The 15,575-nt window shown below is 57.7% G+C and overlaps 1 protein-coding gene across 1 annotated transcript in view; it reads right to left on the minus strand.

Moving 5' to 3' along the window:
- Positions 1-14,612, minus strand: part of WFS1 (wolframin ER transmembrane glycoprotein) — a 31,867-nt gene extending 17,255 nt beyond the window's left edge. The window contains exons 1-2 of the mRNA XM_070372671.1: positions 14,450-14,612; positions 6,314-6,546 (exon numbers count right to left, since the gene is read on the minus strand). Coding sequence (XP_070228772.1) covers positions 6,314-6,545 — 232 coding nt within the window. The 5' untranslated portion in view covers position 6,546; positions 14,450-14,612. The remainder of the gene's footprint in view (positions 1-6,313; positions 6,547-14,449) is intronic.
- Positions 14,613-15,575: the final 963 nt, after the last annotated feature.

Genomic DNA, 15,575 nt, shown 5'->3' on the forward strand with positions numbered 1-15,575 from the left:
ACAGGTTCTAAGTAGAAATGGACAAGGATGAGTACTGAGCAAGTCAAATGCTCCCATTCTTCAGGACCACCCCGGGTCCCTGGGCTGGGGAGCCTCAGGCATCTCCTCCCAGCAGCCCTGAGGGCTCTGCCAGCCCCTTGATCCCTACCAAGTTCTCCTGGAGCCGGCTGGGAGCAAGAGAGAGAAACTGGCTTCCAGTTTCACCCGGCCGCTGCAATCTAGATTGGCTGGAGCGCATTGTTTAAATTGCTGAATGCACGCCAAAGGCTCTGAGAAGAAGAGCACAATCTGAAACACGCAGTGAGCAACTTTGTTGCTCCCGTCTCTCGAGGCTGCTGCCCTTCTACATCACTGGCCCTGGGGCAAAGCCTTGGCCTCCCAGAGTCCCTGGTCCTCTCCTGATGCCCGCCGCGTGGGCTGAGCTGAGGGAAAGGTGACAAGAACCCAAGGGCATCCCGTGTGTCCTTCTCATCACTGTGGGTAGCTGGGTCACCCTGCGCCAGGGGTGCCCCATCAGCCTTCGAGATGCTAACCCTGGTTCTCATGAATACACAGGAAGGACAAGCCTTGTGACCCCGCCTCTTCCAGGGGCCTGGCTGAGCTCTAAGGCGGGGGTCCCAGCCGGGAGGTCCCAGCTTCCTACAGGCCCGAGCGGGGGTCATGGACCTTGCCCCTCATCACTCACCCAGCAGACATTTACCGAGCACCCGCCCTGGACCGGTCTGGATGCCGGGAGCCAAGGGCACTGAGCAGAAAGAGGTAGGAACCCCAGCTCTCTCTACCCACCCAGGGTGCCAGCGATGACAGCCACAGTCCACAAGTGGAATCTATGGAGGTGCCAGGAGTCATCAATCCTGATGGGAGAGGCTTTTTGGAGGAGGTGACGCCCAAGACTTGAAATGCAAAGAGGAGGGGAAAGGTGAGGGATGAAGGGCATATTGTCGAGTGTCCTGAGATCTGAGGAAGCCACCAGACCTGAGAGAGCCTCACTGCCCCAGCCATCTGTCCTCACAACAGGTCATCCTAGAGTGAGGGGGTCACAGGGATGCTACAGCAACCAGACAGATCAGGGCTTCCATCAGAGTCAGGATAAATAATCCGGGTACAGAGCTCCTGAGATCGTCGAGCCAGCACCTCCACTGGACAAGGAGAAACTGAGTGTTTATGGCTGTGACTTGTCCCCAGGGCAGCAGGGACTCAGCGCTTTGCATCCACCCCCTCACCCCATCATATCCCGGCCTTCCTCTCACCTCCCGGCCTTCCTCGGGGCCCATTCCCTCTGTCCAGCTCTGAATCCCACTGTGAAACTGCCTGCCCACCCCCCAGGCCCACCTGATGACTCCAGCCAGAGGCCTGGAATCAGTCTAGCTCTCCTGAAGCCCAGTCCACCCACCGCCCTGCATCACCGCTGGCCTCAGCTCCCACGGTTGTCCAAGGTCATCTCCATGTAACAGAAATCACGCTGCTCATCTCATTTAAAGGCTTTAATGCTCCCCAGAACACCCATTCTCCATACCCTGACCCTCGAGGCCCTACCTGAGACTGTCTGACCTCTTGACCCCACGTCCAACCGCTGCCCAGAGCCATCACCCGTGGAGCCCCTCATGCCCTGTGTGTCTTGCACTGTTTGGGCCTCCCCTCACTGACCCGGGGTCTCCCTCCTAGAGGTGGGCCCTGCCTGCCCTGCCCACCATCTCCTGCACCCACTGGGCAGGCCCTCAGATAACACCAGGGTGAATGCCTCCTGGCAAACGGAACCCACCAGGGGTTCCAGACACCATTCCTGTCTGCAGCCCTGTGGCCACCTAAGCGAGTGCCAGCCCCACACTCAGAACTGGAGGCCTTGTGGACTTGGCACTCCTGAGGGCCTGTGAACCCTGCGAGGTTAGCAGACAGGGCGCCTCGTCCTCCATGGCCCCTGCCTGGTGCCCCCCACAGAGGACAGAGTTACTTGGTTCTTCTGTCTCCCCCTTCCCTTGAGCCTTCACCCCCCCCGAGTCTGAAGACCAGCCTGGGCCATCCCTGCTGTGCTGGTACACAGGGTGCTGCTCTGAGCCGCAATGCAGGAGGCAGGCCCAGGGCCCTGGGGCACTCCAGAGCTCCATCTGTGGTCACCGCTGCCACCAGAGGCCATCACGGTGGCTGAGCACAGACTCGCAGACTGTGTTCCATCTCAACTTGACCTCTCACCAGCTGGTGGCCTGGGGTCCTCTACTTAACCCCTGATGCATGCTCCTTGGAAGAAAAGCTATGACCAACCTAGACAGCATATTAAAAAGCAGAGACATTACTTTGTCAACAAAAGTCCATCTAGTCAAGGCTATATTTTTTCAAGTAGTCATGTATGAATGTGAGAGTTGGACTATAAAGAAAACTAAGCACTGAAGAATTGATGCTTTTGAACTGTGGTGTTGGGAGAAGACTCCTGAGAGTCTCTTGGACTGCAAGGAGATCCAACCAGTCCATCCTAAAGGGAATCAGTCCCAAATATTCATCGGAAGGACTGATGATGAATCTGAAACTCCAATACTTCGGCCATCTGATGCGAAGAACTGACTCATTTGAAAAGACCCTGATGCTGGGAAAGATTGAAGGCCAGAGGAGAAGGGGACGACAGAGGATGAGATGGTTGGATGGCATCACTGACTCAATGGACATGAGTAGACTCCAGGAGTTGGTGATGGACAGGGAGGCCTGGCGTGCTGCAGCCTGTGGGGTCACAAAGAGTCGGACACAACTGAGCGACTGAACTGAACTGAACTGGACGTGGCTGGAGAAGTGAGTTAACATAGACAAGGACCACAAGTGAGGCCTAGCCTGGAAGGTGCTATGCCATCTTCCTCTTGGAAGTACTTACTGGTACTTGACTGATGCTCAGCAGAACTTTGCTAGATGGACAGAGGAGTTAATGAAAACTAACCCCAATCCCTCCCTGGGTGGATGATCTCTGAGCTGTGCAGGGCTGGCAGGGCGGGGTCTGCTGTGTTCCATTCAGCAATGGTGACAGCACAAAGGAAAGGGACGCAGCACAGCCCAGATATGTGGGGTTGGGAGCCCGAGGCCGCCAACCTGCCCAGAACTTGCTCAGTACTCTCCGCCCCTCCCCTCGGGGACAGAAGCCAATGGAGACCACATCTGTTTCCCGACTCTCCTTATCTGAAACTGGCAGTCTTGACTCGGTCTGTCCCCGGAGGCTGTTTCGCTTCACCCAGGTTGAAACCAAGCATGTTTCCAGCCCTGGTCTCCGCGCCCTGCGGCTGCGGGGTGGTGTTTGTGGCTGGACCAAGATTCCGGATCAGGCCTGGGTCTGCCCAAAGGCCTTGGAGACAAAGCAGAGATCTCTGAAGGAGATGTGGAGCTCAGAAGGGCCCAATGGGTATGTTTCTGGGGTAAGGTAGGCATTAGTCCAGCACAATTACACAGGAGAGCACAGGCTTGGTTCACCCTCCAGAGTCCGGAGATCCCTGCAGCTCTGCTGGGGGCAGGGGGCCTTATGGGACAGGAGACTGGGGGAGATCCCTGTAGCTCTGCTGGGGGCAGGGGGCCTTATGGGACAGGAGACTGGGGGAGATCCCTGCACCCATCATCACTCAGTGCTGGTCACTCTGGCAAGTCAGGGGCTTGGTTTCCTGGTCTCTAAATGGAGACAGGGACAGAGCCTTTCTCTCGGGCTGCCGTAAGGGGTCACGTAAAGCCTCTGGGTCCACAGGGCACCTGGCAGGGGCCTCTGCACAGAGTAGGGGTGGTGCTGAGCTGGGGGTGGTCACCTCAGGCAGCCAGCTTCTCAAGGGGAAAACAAAACAACAAGGCTGGGTGAGCAGGAGAAGGGTGGGGTGGGGGCTGAGACCCCGTTAACTCATACGGAGCACCTGGGGGAGAGGACCCTGTGACCACAAAAGTCACGGCATCTTGCCTTGTGGTGGTGCAAGACGCGAGAAAGCACATGCACACGTGCACACACACACGTGCACACACACACACACACGCACAGTCTGCAGCACAAGCCTCCCAGGAGGAGAAAAGAGCCTGACACTCACACGAAGTCGCTGCATGCGGACACACGGGGCCCGAAGCCTAGGTTAAGGCCGGTCACCCAAGAGGGACTGGGTGGGGCCCTAAAACTGGACGGATGCCTCAACGCACATGGCGACCCCCCAGGAGGGTCCTGAAGAGGAAGGGGAGGAGGGGAGGAGGCTTGATGACACCCACGCAGCACATCGGGTTCTGTAGCTCAGGGCACGGACCCCTTCCCCCACAGCACCACACAGGTACCTAAGGGACCAGGGGCCTTGACTCAGCACCACATCCCACGTGCCGGGCTGATGAGCACGAGGTCCCAGCACGCAGGCTCCACGTGGCTGCTCTGACTTCACAGAAACAGTCTCAAAGAGGCATCCCGACTCCCTGGAGAGGGCACACAGCTCAAGGTCAATAGCCCAGCCAAGCATCCCACCCCGGCTGTCTCGGCCCTTTCTGTACCACCTCGTGCTCCGGATGCTCCATACATAAACAGCTCGTATGGAGAGACGCATGCTCTGGCGTCCCGGCTGGGGTGGGCAGGAAATCAGCACTGGCGCCAAACCAGACAGCGGTTTTCAAACTGCAGACGTCGACCCAGAAGGTCACAGAACCAACTGACCTGCCCAAAGCAGCATTTGTTTGCACATAAAAGCAAGAGCGTGGAGACTTACCAGACAGCCAGGCACACTGTAAAGGCAAGTATTGTTTTGGAAATTTCCATCCCCACTGCGTGTGCGTGTGCGTGTGTGTGTGCATGCAGGCACGTGGGCGTGGGCCAGGTTATGACTACGGTACATGTATTTCTTACTGTGGGCAGAGGTCAGAAAGCCCAACAGGCGGTGAGCCACGAAGAGAAGCCGCGGGGCTTTCACCACCCCTGGAGCTCGTGTCCCCAGTGGGCTCTGTTTTGATCGCTGTACCTACAGTGAAAGCCAAGGCCCCTATTTCACAGGGTTGGTCACTGTGAGTATAAGACAGACATACTGAGAAGCACCGCGTGAGTTATTAGAAAAAGCAACATTGATGCCAGCTATGTTCTCCCCAAACATCACAGCCGGAGACCCAGGGATCCTTGCTTTTATGAAACTCACAGCAAGGCTTGAGGCTTTTTTCACCTACAACAGCCCCCGAAGCGCAAAGGAGCCTTTCATGGCAGCTCCTGTTACAGCCCGCTGCCCGGTCCTGCTCACTCCTGCTGTAGCTCAATCACAAGCCTGACACACAAGCATAACCACTCCGATCCTTCCATCCTTCCTTCCACCCCATCACCTGGGAGGTCCAGGGCTCTCTCCAGGCCAAGCCCACCCAAGGGAAGGTCAGTTCTTCCCTCTGGCCCTTGCCCGTGCTGTGCTCTCTCCCCTCACAGGCTCCAACTTGCTCAGGCATCCTCTCTTCCCAAGGCAGGCCTCCAGCTCCCTCCCTAGCCCAGTACCAGGGCCACCTCTGTGCTCCCCAGGTCCCGTGTTTCCAGGAGATTGTGGACTCTTCAGAGGCAGGGCTCACCTATGCCACCGATGGCCACTCAGGGCTGGCACCAGGCCGTGCTCAGTGAGCAGCAGGTGGACTGACCAAACCCTGGTGACCCTCCCCCAATGTCAATGGCACAACAACCAGTGGTCCCAGCCCACCCGGGGCCTCACACTATCTCATCTCGGCCCCTGAGAAGTGCTTCCTGGGACAGACTGGAAACCTGAGGGGGGCGCCCAAGAGTGGACTGGGGTTTGGGGCCATCCTTGGCCGCCGGGCCTGGGTATGGAGGATGGTGGTCCAGAGGGCAGTGGGGACCTGGGCCAGGGGCCCAGGTGAATTCCAGGGTGTCAGCTGGCCTCCAAGGGGAGTGGCCACGGGGGGCCCCCAGACCAGGCACAGCAACCTGACCAAATGGCCACTTGAGGAGTGGCCATGGTGGACAAGGGATGATGACGTGGGCCGCCCCGAGTGCTGGGGGGGACCAGAGGGGAGCCTGCCTCCCGCCACCTCCCACCACACAGCGCCTGGTGCAGACCACCTGCCAAGTCCCTGAGCAGGTGGGAGCTAGTGCATTCGATGATAAATAATGGAAGGAAACATGACATCTGCTGCAGCCCAAGTCTATGAACTTGGGAGCAGATCCTGCTGGGAGGTGGGAGTCGACAGGCCTGGGTGGAGTGGTTGGGCCCGACTTCAGGGGACAGCCGCCCGTGGAAGGAACCTTGCAGGGGCATGTGGCCCACATGCCAAGACCTGGGTGTCCACGCTGCCCACAGAACACCCCCCGGGGAGGACAGTCCGGCATCCCGGGCCCACCCCTTACCTGTTCCATCCATCCTCTCTCGGCTCCTGGCCCGCGAGGCCTGGGGCATGGCCGGGGCAGCTGGGTCTCTCACATCTGATCCAGGTCCAACTTGGGGTCCAGGAGCGGGGGGCGCCCCGCTGAACTCCTGCTCCACCGAGGTGGTGGCGTTGAGCCGTGAGCGGGCCTGGGGCTGCGGTGGCGGCGGAAGCTGGGGGCCAGAGGAGCTCGGAGGAGAGGCGCTGGAAGCCATCCTGATGCGAGAAAAACCAGGGGGTCAAATACACGAGGCCAGCCAGGCCCAGGCTGCCCTGGCCCCTAGCTTTTGGTTGAGAGACGGGACGGCAAAGGGAAATGGAAGGGCGCTGCCCAGCATTCCACGTGATCTCACTCAATCTCACGATAGCCCCCGCAAAGACACTCCCATTTTACAGATGAGGAAGTTGAGGGAGGAAACTTGCTCAAGGCCCGCTGGCCTGGCAGGTCCCACAGCAGCCATGAGCTGGACCCTCAGTCTCCAGGACTTGAGTCCCGGGCCTCGGGTGTGCTCATCTGAGAAATGGAGATGCGGCAGGTCGGGAGGATTCAGTGAGATGGTCCACATGGAGCCCTGGGGACAGCATCTGGCTGCACTGGAATGAAGCTGGTCTCCCAGTCTGTCCACCCAAAATCTGTGCAGGGGACCTTATTTGGAAGACAGGGTACTTTGCAGATGTAATCAAGAATCTTGACAAGAGAGCATCCTGGCTTAGGGTGGGCCCTAATCAAGGACTGGGGTCCTTATAAGAGGGTAACGCACAGACAGAGAAGAGGATGCCACGTAGAGGAGGGGCAGAGATGGGAGACGTGGCTGCAGGCCCAGAGACACCAACAACACCCGAAGTCAGGAAAGACAAGGCAGGACTCTCCCGCAGAGCCCCCCGGGACAACCAACCCCGCCAACATCCTGATCGTGGACCTGTGCCTCCAGAGCTGTGAGACAAAGTTTCTGCTGTTTAAAGCCACCAAGTTTCTGTCAATTTCTCCTTAGAGCCCTAGGAAACGAATACACTGGCACAAAGTGGAAGTTTAAAATAAACTTGAGAGGGGCTTCCCTGGTGGTCCAGTGGCTAAAACTCTTGAGCTCCCAATGCAGGGGTCCAGGTTCGATCCCTGGTCAGGGAATTCGATCCTACATTCCGCAACGAAATTATCCTGCATGCCTCAGTGAAGACCTGGTACAGCTAAATAAATGAATAATAAAATATTAAAAAAAAATAAACATGAGAAGCAGAGGGAGGGAGGGAAAGGGGGAGAGGAAGAGGGGTGGAAGACAGGTGTGGGGGGAACACAGCCCCTGGAGCAGGATGTGGTCAGGCCTGGCCAACTCCAAAGCCCCCACACCAGGCTTGAACCCCAGGACACAACTCGGCGAGCCTGACGGCACCGGATATGAGCCCACGCTAGACGTGGGTGATGGAAACCGGGGGGCTGGTGTGTCGGAACCGATGACTGGAACAGACTGGCAAGCAAAGAGATCCGATGACCAACAGGGGCAAAGGGCTCGATTAGTCAATACTGTTGTTTAGCAACAAGGCGAAAATCACCACTGACACAACTGAGGGAGACCACGAGCCCCAGACTGCGGGGCCGAGAGCTCCAGGCCTTCCCCAGCCCCGGGACCCCAGGCCGGGGCCCTGGGGAGCGGGGACGGGCTTCCGTGGACACAGACACTGAAGCAGATAGGACCGCGTGCACCGAGCGGGCTGTCCCCAAGGATCCCACGGCCCCCACCCCAGGCTCAAGGCCACGTCCACCCTCTTCATTGAGATGAGGAAATGAGAGCAGAGCAGGGCAAGGCCAGGGGTGAGGAATCCGGCTCCCAAACTAACCCACCACAGCCACTGTGCTGCCAGTTCTGGGGTCCTGAGCGGGTCACATTCCTCTCTGCCCCTCAGTTTCCTCGACTGTAAATGGGGGTACTGTGAGGACTACATGAGATCAGAGACCAAAAGGGCCAGGCTCCCAGGTATCCAAAGTGTCCAGCTCCGGCTCCCCCAAGCCTGCAGGAGTGGGTACCTGAAGCGTGCCTGGAGACCGCCGTCACCAGAAGAGTCAGAGGAGGCTCCAGAGATCAGACCTGCATTCGCCAAAGGACCCTGGAGATTTCAATCTGGGCACGACTCCCTTGGAGGGACCGAGCCCTTATTTTAAAACATCCCCTTGGCTGTGAACCAAAAGCTTGTCAAGCCACACAGATCTCTGCTTGGAAACCAACGCAGTGCTCAATGCTGTTCCCAAACGCCAGGCTTCCGGGAACCAAACTAAGAGGCAACTTTTGTGAAATCCATCATCTGGGTAGACAGGCAGGCAGGCCCCGTGGGCGGGCGGCCAGCTGGGGTGGGGGGGGCACGGGGAAAGTCAGCCGCGGATTCGGCAGACAGAACCCAGCTGTGCAGGTCCCCGGCTGATCCGAGACAAACCACAGGAGTCACGTCTGACCTCACCATCTCCTGTGGCTCCCACTGCCCAGGAATCAAGTGCTACCTTCCTGGAGTGGCAGAGGGCAGCTGGCCTTCGGAGAGCTGACTTATACCAGGGATCCTCTGTCACTACTAACAACGCAACAAGCATGTCTGGAACGTGCCCTTCTCAGCAATTTCCACCGATTTCTCCTAGGGGTGCGGGTGGGGGTGGCTGGCCCGGGAGGAGCGTCCTGGTGTTACCCGGCTGTGGTGGATGGTGAGATAACCTGTCCTTCCATGCTCACCCACTTTCACAGACAGCAACCTCGGCTCCAGAAAGGTGAGATCCCTACCCAAGGCCTCGTAGCTCAGAGTCTTGGAGCTAGAATTCAAAACCACAGAGCCTCTCATTCAGAAAGACCTTGTTTCTGAAAAAGAGGCCTCTCAAAATCTGTCCACCTGCCTCTGCTATCCAATCCCCACCATGCTTTCTCTTCCTCTGTCACTCACTCCCAAACCTGCAGTTCTGTGACCCCCACGCTCTCAAAGTGCCCCCAAGACCTGGAAGTGCCCTCTCCGCCGGGACCAATCCAACACGTCGTTCAAGTCAAGGGCCCAACTTGCCCCCTTCTGGGAGTTTCCCAGCTGCCTCTGCCCCGAGTCCTGTCTCCATCACCTGCTCTCAGGGAACCACACAGCACCCAAGGCATGTCTCCTGGAGAGCCCTCTCTGCCAGGTGGACAAGAAGGACTCACACCTGTCTGTCTCCCCATCTATGAGGAAGGATGGGTCAGGAGGGACAGCACCATCCCTCACCAGCAGGACACAATTTTTCCACCAAAAGCCAACACAGGGAGTGAATGTCCGTTCTACCTTTCTTTAGTAGCTACTTAGGGCTTCTCTCAGAGAAGGCAATGGCACCCCACTCCAGTACTCTTGCCTGGAGAATCCCAGGGACGGGGGAGCCTGGTGGGCTGCCATCTATGGGGTCACACAGAGTCAGGCATGACTGAAGTGACTTAGCAGCAGCAGCAGGGCTTCCCTGGTGGCTTAGTGGTAAAGAACCCACCTGCCAATGCGAGAGACCCAAGAGATGCGGGTTCAATCCCTGGTTTGGGAAGATCCCCTAGAAGAGAAAATGAAAACCCACTCCAGTATTCTTGCCTGAAAAATCTGATAGAAAAGAGGAGCTTAGCGGGCTACAGTGTATGGGGTTGAAGAGAGGCGGACAACTGAGCGACTGAGCACGTAACCTCACAAGGCCTCAGTTTCCCCATCTGTAAAGAGGGAATAATGCCTCCAGTGAAGGGGTGCTCTGGGGTGTAAGGGTGTGAAGAAAGAGAAAGCAGTCTGCAAACTATCAATCATTAAAAAAAAAAAAAGCCATTTCTCTCAAGTGCAAAACAAAGGCACATTCAGTTGAGAGACACCTTATAATAGAAATTTCAGAACAGGTAGCTTCTGGCTGGCCTCTTGGGCTAAGTATCATGCATGTCACATTACAATCACAACGAAACTTTTAAAGTGAAATCTCTAGTTAGTGAGAATGGACGAACAGAGGAGGATTAATTTTCAGATTTCCTGAGAGTCGGCCAAACCCTTTATGGATCAAAGGCCTTGTTACTTAAAAACAAACAAAATGACCCATTGCCATGGATGGGTCACAGAGAAGACTACAGATGCTCTCCTGGTGGAGGGACCCACAGTGGTGTCTGGTCCTTCCTTCTCTGACAGTCTTCTTTCCGGCATCTCATTCACTCAGAATCCCTGCTTCCGTGCTTTGCAAGGTACATCTGAGGCAGTCTGGCCTGGGGGAAGGAGCCCTGGCTGGAGAAGAGCTGGCCCCATCTCGCTCTGTGACCAAAGAAAGCAGGTCCCTCCCTCCGGCCCAGCCCGGCATCCTGAATCTCAACCACAGAACAGAGCATCAGCATTGCACTCCGCCCCGCCTCCAAGGCTCCTCCAATGCCTACAAGGAGGGGCGGTCAATCCTGACCGCCACCCCACGGTCAGAGCAGAGCGGAGGCTTGGAACCTGTCATTGTGTCAGATCCAGAGTGGCTGGCATTCTTTCCACATGAGCACCCAGGCATAATTTTACCCCAGCAAAACACAAAAACGCCAGCAACCACAGAGCTCGGTTGAGGGTCTGCCACCCCTGCAAGGGGGCTGCTGGGACCACATAACTACCGACAGGTGGAGAATGGCAGCATGTGGACTTCAGCCCAAGCTCTCTGCTGCTGCTTCTAAGTCGCTTCAGTCGTGTCTGGCTCTGTGCGATCCCATAGACGGCAGCCCACCAGGCTCCTCCGTCCATGGGATTCTCCAGGCAAGAGTATGGGGAGTGGGTTGCCATTGCCCTCTCCCAAGCTCTCTAACCCTTGCTTATAAGGGCCAAGCCCACTTGGCTCTCGACCCCCAGGGGACCACCCACCTCTGAAACAAGCCCTCAGGGGAAGACTCAAAGACATTCACGTACTCTGATGCCAGCTACAGGGGAATAACCTGGGATGCCCACTGTTTCACACCCACCCCACATCCACACCCATCTGCGGACCTCCATGTCTCTGCTCCTACAGGACGCCTCTCAGGTGTGTCCATCATACATTCCAGCGCCATCCAGAGAGGGCAGGTGTGAAACTCACAGCCCCTCTAGATGCTGCTACACTACACAGCCATTAGCCACAACTTGTGTAAGAATATTTAAAGGTAAGGACGTGTTTGTATAACTCTGTTGAGCAGGATTTATAGCAACATTGAGATACTGCCCTGAGTCTATTTAGATGAAAACAAAATGCATCTGCAGAAAAAGATGGAAGAAAATGCCCCCCCTCCAACAGACAGCAATAGTGTCTACGTCTGGGTGAAGAGGGTAGGTGTGTGCTCAGGCGTTCAGTCACGTCCGGCTCTTTGTGACCTCACGGACTGCAGCTTGCCACGCTCCTTTGTCCATGGGATATCCCAGGCAAGAATACTGGAGTGGGTTGTCATTTCCTCCTCCGGGAGATCTTCCCAATCCAGGGATCGAACCTGTCTCCTGTGTCTCCTGCATTGGCAGGCAGATTCTTTATACCACTGAGCCACTGAAGTAGTTTTATTTTATTCTTTTTTCTAAATATGCTCCCCTAATTTTCTATAATGAATGTGAAGGTTTCTGGAATTACAACAAAATGTTAATTCTGAAACCCATCTGTGACTGAGCCCAAAGCTAGAGGGTCCAGGGGTTCTCAGGGTCTGGGATGTCTGCTCTGGCCTGCACAGCCCAGCCGCCTGGCACGAGGCTGCTCAAGACAAGGGCACAAAGCCCTTGGAGACTCCCAGGTACCTATTTTTGTCCCAGAGTCTTAAGGGCCAAACCAAGGAACATTCCAGCTCTACCAATGTGCCAAGTTCACAGGACTAAGGGGGAATCAGGCTGGGGATACTCCCGCCTGGCCAGGGTGGGTCAGTGGGCATGGACTGTGGGCTGATTCTGTGCCCGGCCTGTGCTGGGCCTCCCCACCCCACTGAGGATCCCACAGGGCCAGCCTTTGCGAACTCGCAAACTTGTCCGGATGGGAAGGATGACACCCAAACAAACAGCCACCAGGATGGCGCACTTGCGGGGGGCAGCAGGCACAGAAGGGGGCCACCCTCAGCCGTGGGAAAGGAGCAGGGCGGGGATTCTCCATGAGAGGCCCAGACCAAGCCTTCAGGACAAGCCAGTACAAGCCAGGCAAGGGTGAAGGAGGGGGAGGAACAGCGGTGTGTGGGCATTTCAGTGGGGGACTGCCCAGGAGAAAAGGCAGTGGACAGAGAAGGAGCTGGCAACACGGTGGGGAAGGTGTACGTGGCGCAGAACTGAGTCTGGGCAGAGGACACGGGAAGGAGAAAAGAGGCTGAGTGGACAGCTGGGAAGCTGGGGCAGGCCCTAAAACAAGTGCCAGGCTTGGTGCTGGGGTTGAGCCCCGGGCAGAAGGAGAATTGAGGGCCGGGCTGCAGGGCAGCGGCAGTTTGAGACCCATCCAGGCTGTGCGGAGACAGGCCAGGGAGACCAAGGAGGGAGCCGGGCAGCCTTCCAGGGAAAGTGAGGAGGCCTGGCCCGGGGCAGGCATCTGAGGACAACTCCTGGACCAGGAGAGACAAGAGCATCCCCAACTGAACGAGAGGGTGTGGAAGCAGGATGTGGTCTGACTGGTGGTGCAGGCCATGGTGGTGGTGCCACTTTCTGGGGAGGGGACCTGAGGGAGGGGACGGAGTCGTCTGAAGAATGGAGCAACCTCTCTACCAGACCCCTCTCATCACCAGCATCATGGACCAGGGTTTGGTCTCTGTCCAGGCACTTTGGGGACTGAACTAGGTCCCCCTTGGCGACCAGCCCCCAAAGGCCTATCCAGCCTTGGCCTGGGAGGGGCAGGGGTGGCCTGAGTGGGGAGCCCTCCAGATTCCTTCTATCCTGGGAAAGAAGATGAGATGTGGTCTCCGGGCAACCTTTCCTGTGTCTAGTCAAGGCCCAGCTGCTGGGGGGAGCAAGAATATAAAGGAACCTTCCTCCAAATCCCCATCAGATGCCAAGGGGGCACCGGTGAGAATCACAGCCCCTTGGAGACAGGCAGTGGGGAAGAATGACCTCTGGGCTTCTCGGCGTGGCTTCCTCACTGGGGCTGCAGTGAGGGAGGCAGCCCGCACACCAGGTACCCGGGGCACTGCTCCCTGAGTGATGGATCCCAGAAGAAGGGAAAGCCCTTTACAAATGGGCCCTGTGCCAGGGGTCACTGTCCAAGGTGACGAGAGGCAGGCATTTGTTCTCAGCGACTGCCCAGGAGGGGCACAGGTTTCCACCAGGCTCTGCCCGATCCACTGTGGGGTCCTGGGTGGGTCATCAAGCCCTAATGAGCCTTGGTTTCCTCATTTGTCAAATGGGCCAATAATCCCATACCCCTAAGACTACTGGACAGTCAAATACTGTGGAAGTGTTAGCTCCTCAGAATTTCTTAACATCAACTACAACCACTGGTGTGAGAGGTCCCAGATCCATCACACCCCGAAGAGGTGGGTCAGATTTCCCAGAAAGTTTCCATCTGTCAAAGCAGAAACTGATGTTCCCCCGGGGGCTGGGATCACCAGGACCCTCAACACACACACACACACACACACACACACAACCAGCAGCCCTCAAGAGGGGGTGGGGGGTGACATGCGCCTTCCAGCGGCCCCAGGGGCACTGAGGGCAGCTCAGGGTCTCACCGAGCAGGCCGAGGGGGAAGGGCCATCATGACGGGGCAACTCGAGACCCATGCTGTGGGGCGCAGGGGACAGGGGCGCCCCCTTCCACCCACCGGGTCCCCAGCGCCAAGAGCCGCCTTCCTCTGAGGCCGGTTTTCCCGCTGGCGGTGGGGCTGGGGGGGGGGCGGGTTCGAAGCCAGACTCGCGGGCGTGACGGTGCTCAGAGCGCGCGGTGCCCCCACGATGCCCGGGGAGCCCAGGCTTAGGGTTGAGGGGGCGCGCATCCCCGGGAGGAAGCCGCGATACAGGCCCGGGCAGGGGGAGCCCTGAGTGTCGCGGAGAGGACGGGACCCTGGCCCTCCAACTTCTGGGGAACTTGCAGGGGACATTGGTACCAGCCGCCCACCGCTCAGATGGGGAAACTGAGGCCGAGGCGGGCGGCCAGTCCAGGCGCTCTCGGTTCGCTTTCCAGGTGCCGCTGCGACCGCCCCTCGCCCCGAAGTACTCACCGGCCCGCGAGAGGGCCTCACGCGGCGCTGCGACGCCCTTGGGCCTCCGAGCTCGCCACAAAGTTGATCGGCAGCAGCTGGAGGGACCAGGGCCGAAGGAAAGCAGCCGGGACCAAGCGGGCTGTACTGGTTTCTGTGGAAGCCGATGAGCGCAACTAGCAGCGCGGGGAGGGGCGGGGCCTGGGCGGGGCCGGGGCGGGGCCCCAGGCCGTCCTCCACTCCCGACGCGGCCCGGAGGACGCGGCGCCGACTCGGCCCGCTGAGCGGCCGGTCTGCCTGCCAATCACGCCGCACCTCCGCCAATCACAGAGCGCCTCGGCGGCTACAGCCTACGGGCCCATGGCGCTGCCAAGCTTGAGGACGCCGGGAGGGCGGGTCTGGCCCGCCCACTGCGAAAGTTTCCGAGCTAACTCGGGCCGTGCTGCCCAGACTGAACCCTTGCATGCCACGCCACACCCACAAGGCGTCTGGGTTGCTGTGCCCGGCTGCAAGCCCACGGGCGAGGCTCAAGACGACCTTTCACCCACTACTCTGGCCCCAGGCTCCCCAACTTCAGATTTATTATCACTGCTCTTGCAATATTAACTGACACGGTGAGTGCCTACTATGCACCAGACGCCTTAATTTTCGGCCCCATCAAAGATGGAGAGGGCTGCCCTAATGGAGCACGAATTGGAAATCCCATTTAATGTGACTCATTTAACCAAGGACTGCTTTAAAAGCACAAGGTCAAATGCAATATAGCATGCGTTCACAGAGTAATTGTGAAATTCGTTTAAAAATATCTATTACCAACCCAGGGAGTGGGGCAAGGATGAGGCAGTCTGGAAACCCTCTTCTTTGGGTCCTTCTCTGGGGTCTGAGCCTGAAGAAGGAAATGATAACCCACTTCAGTATTCTTGCCAGGAGAATTCCGTGGACAAAGGAGCCTGGTGAGCTACAGTCTCTGGGATAGCAAAGAGATGGACAGGACTGAGCGACTAACACTACCCCTGAGGTCTGAGAGGGGTGGTTTGGAGATGAGGGCAAAGGTCTATTCTTAAGCCAGGCCTTGGGGCTGAGAGGCCCGGGTTGGCAGCAGGGGCACCTCTTGGGCTGTGTCTGCTCTATGTCTGATCCTCACAGA

The sequence above is a fragment of the Bos mutus genome, chromosome 6, assembly GCF_027580195.1.
Source record: "Bos mutus isolate GX-2022 chromosome 6, NWIPB_WYAK_1.1, whole genome shotgun sequence".
Taxonomy (NCBI): Eukaryota; Metazoa; Chordata; class Mammalia; order Artiodactyla; family Bovidae; genus Bos; species Bos mutus.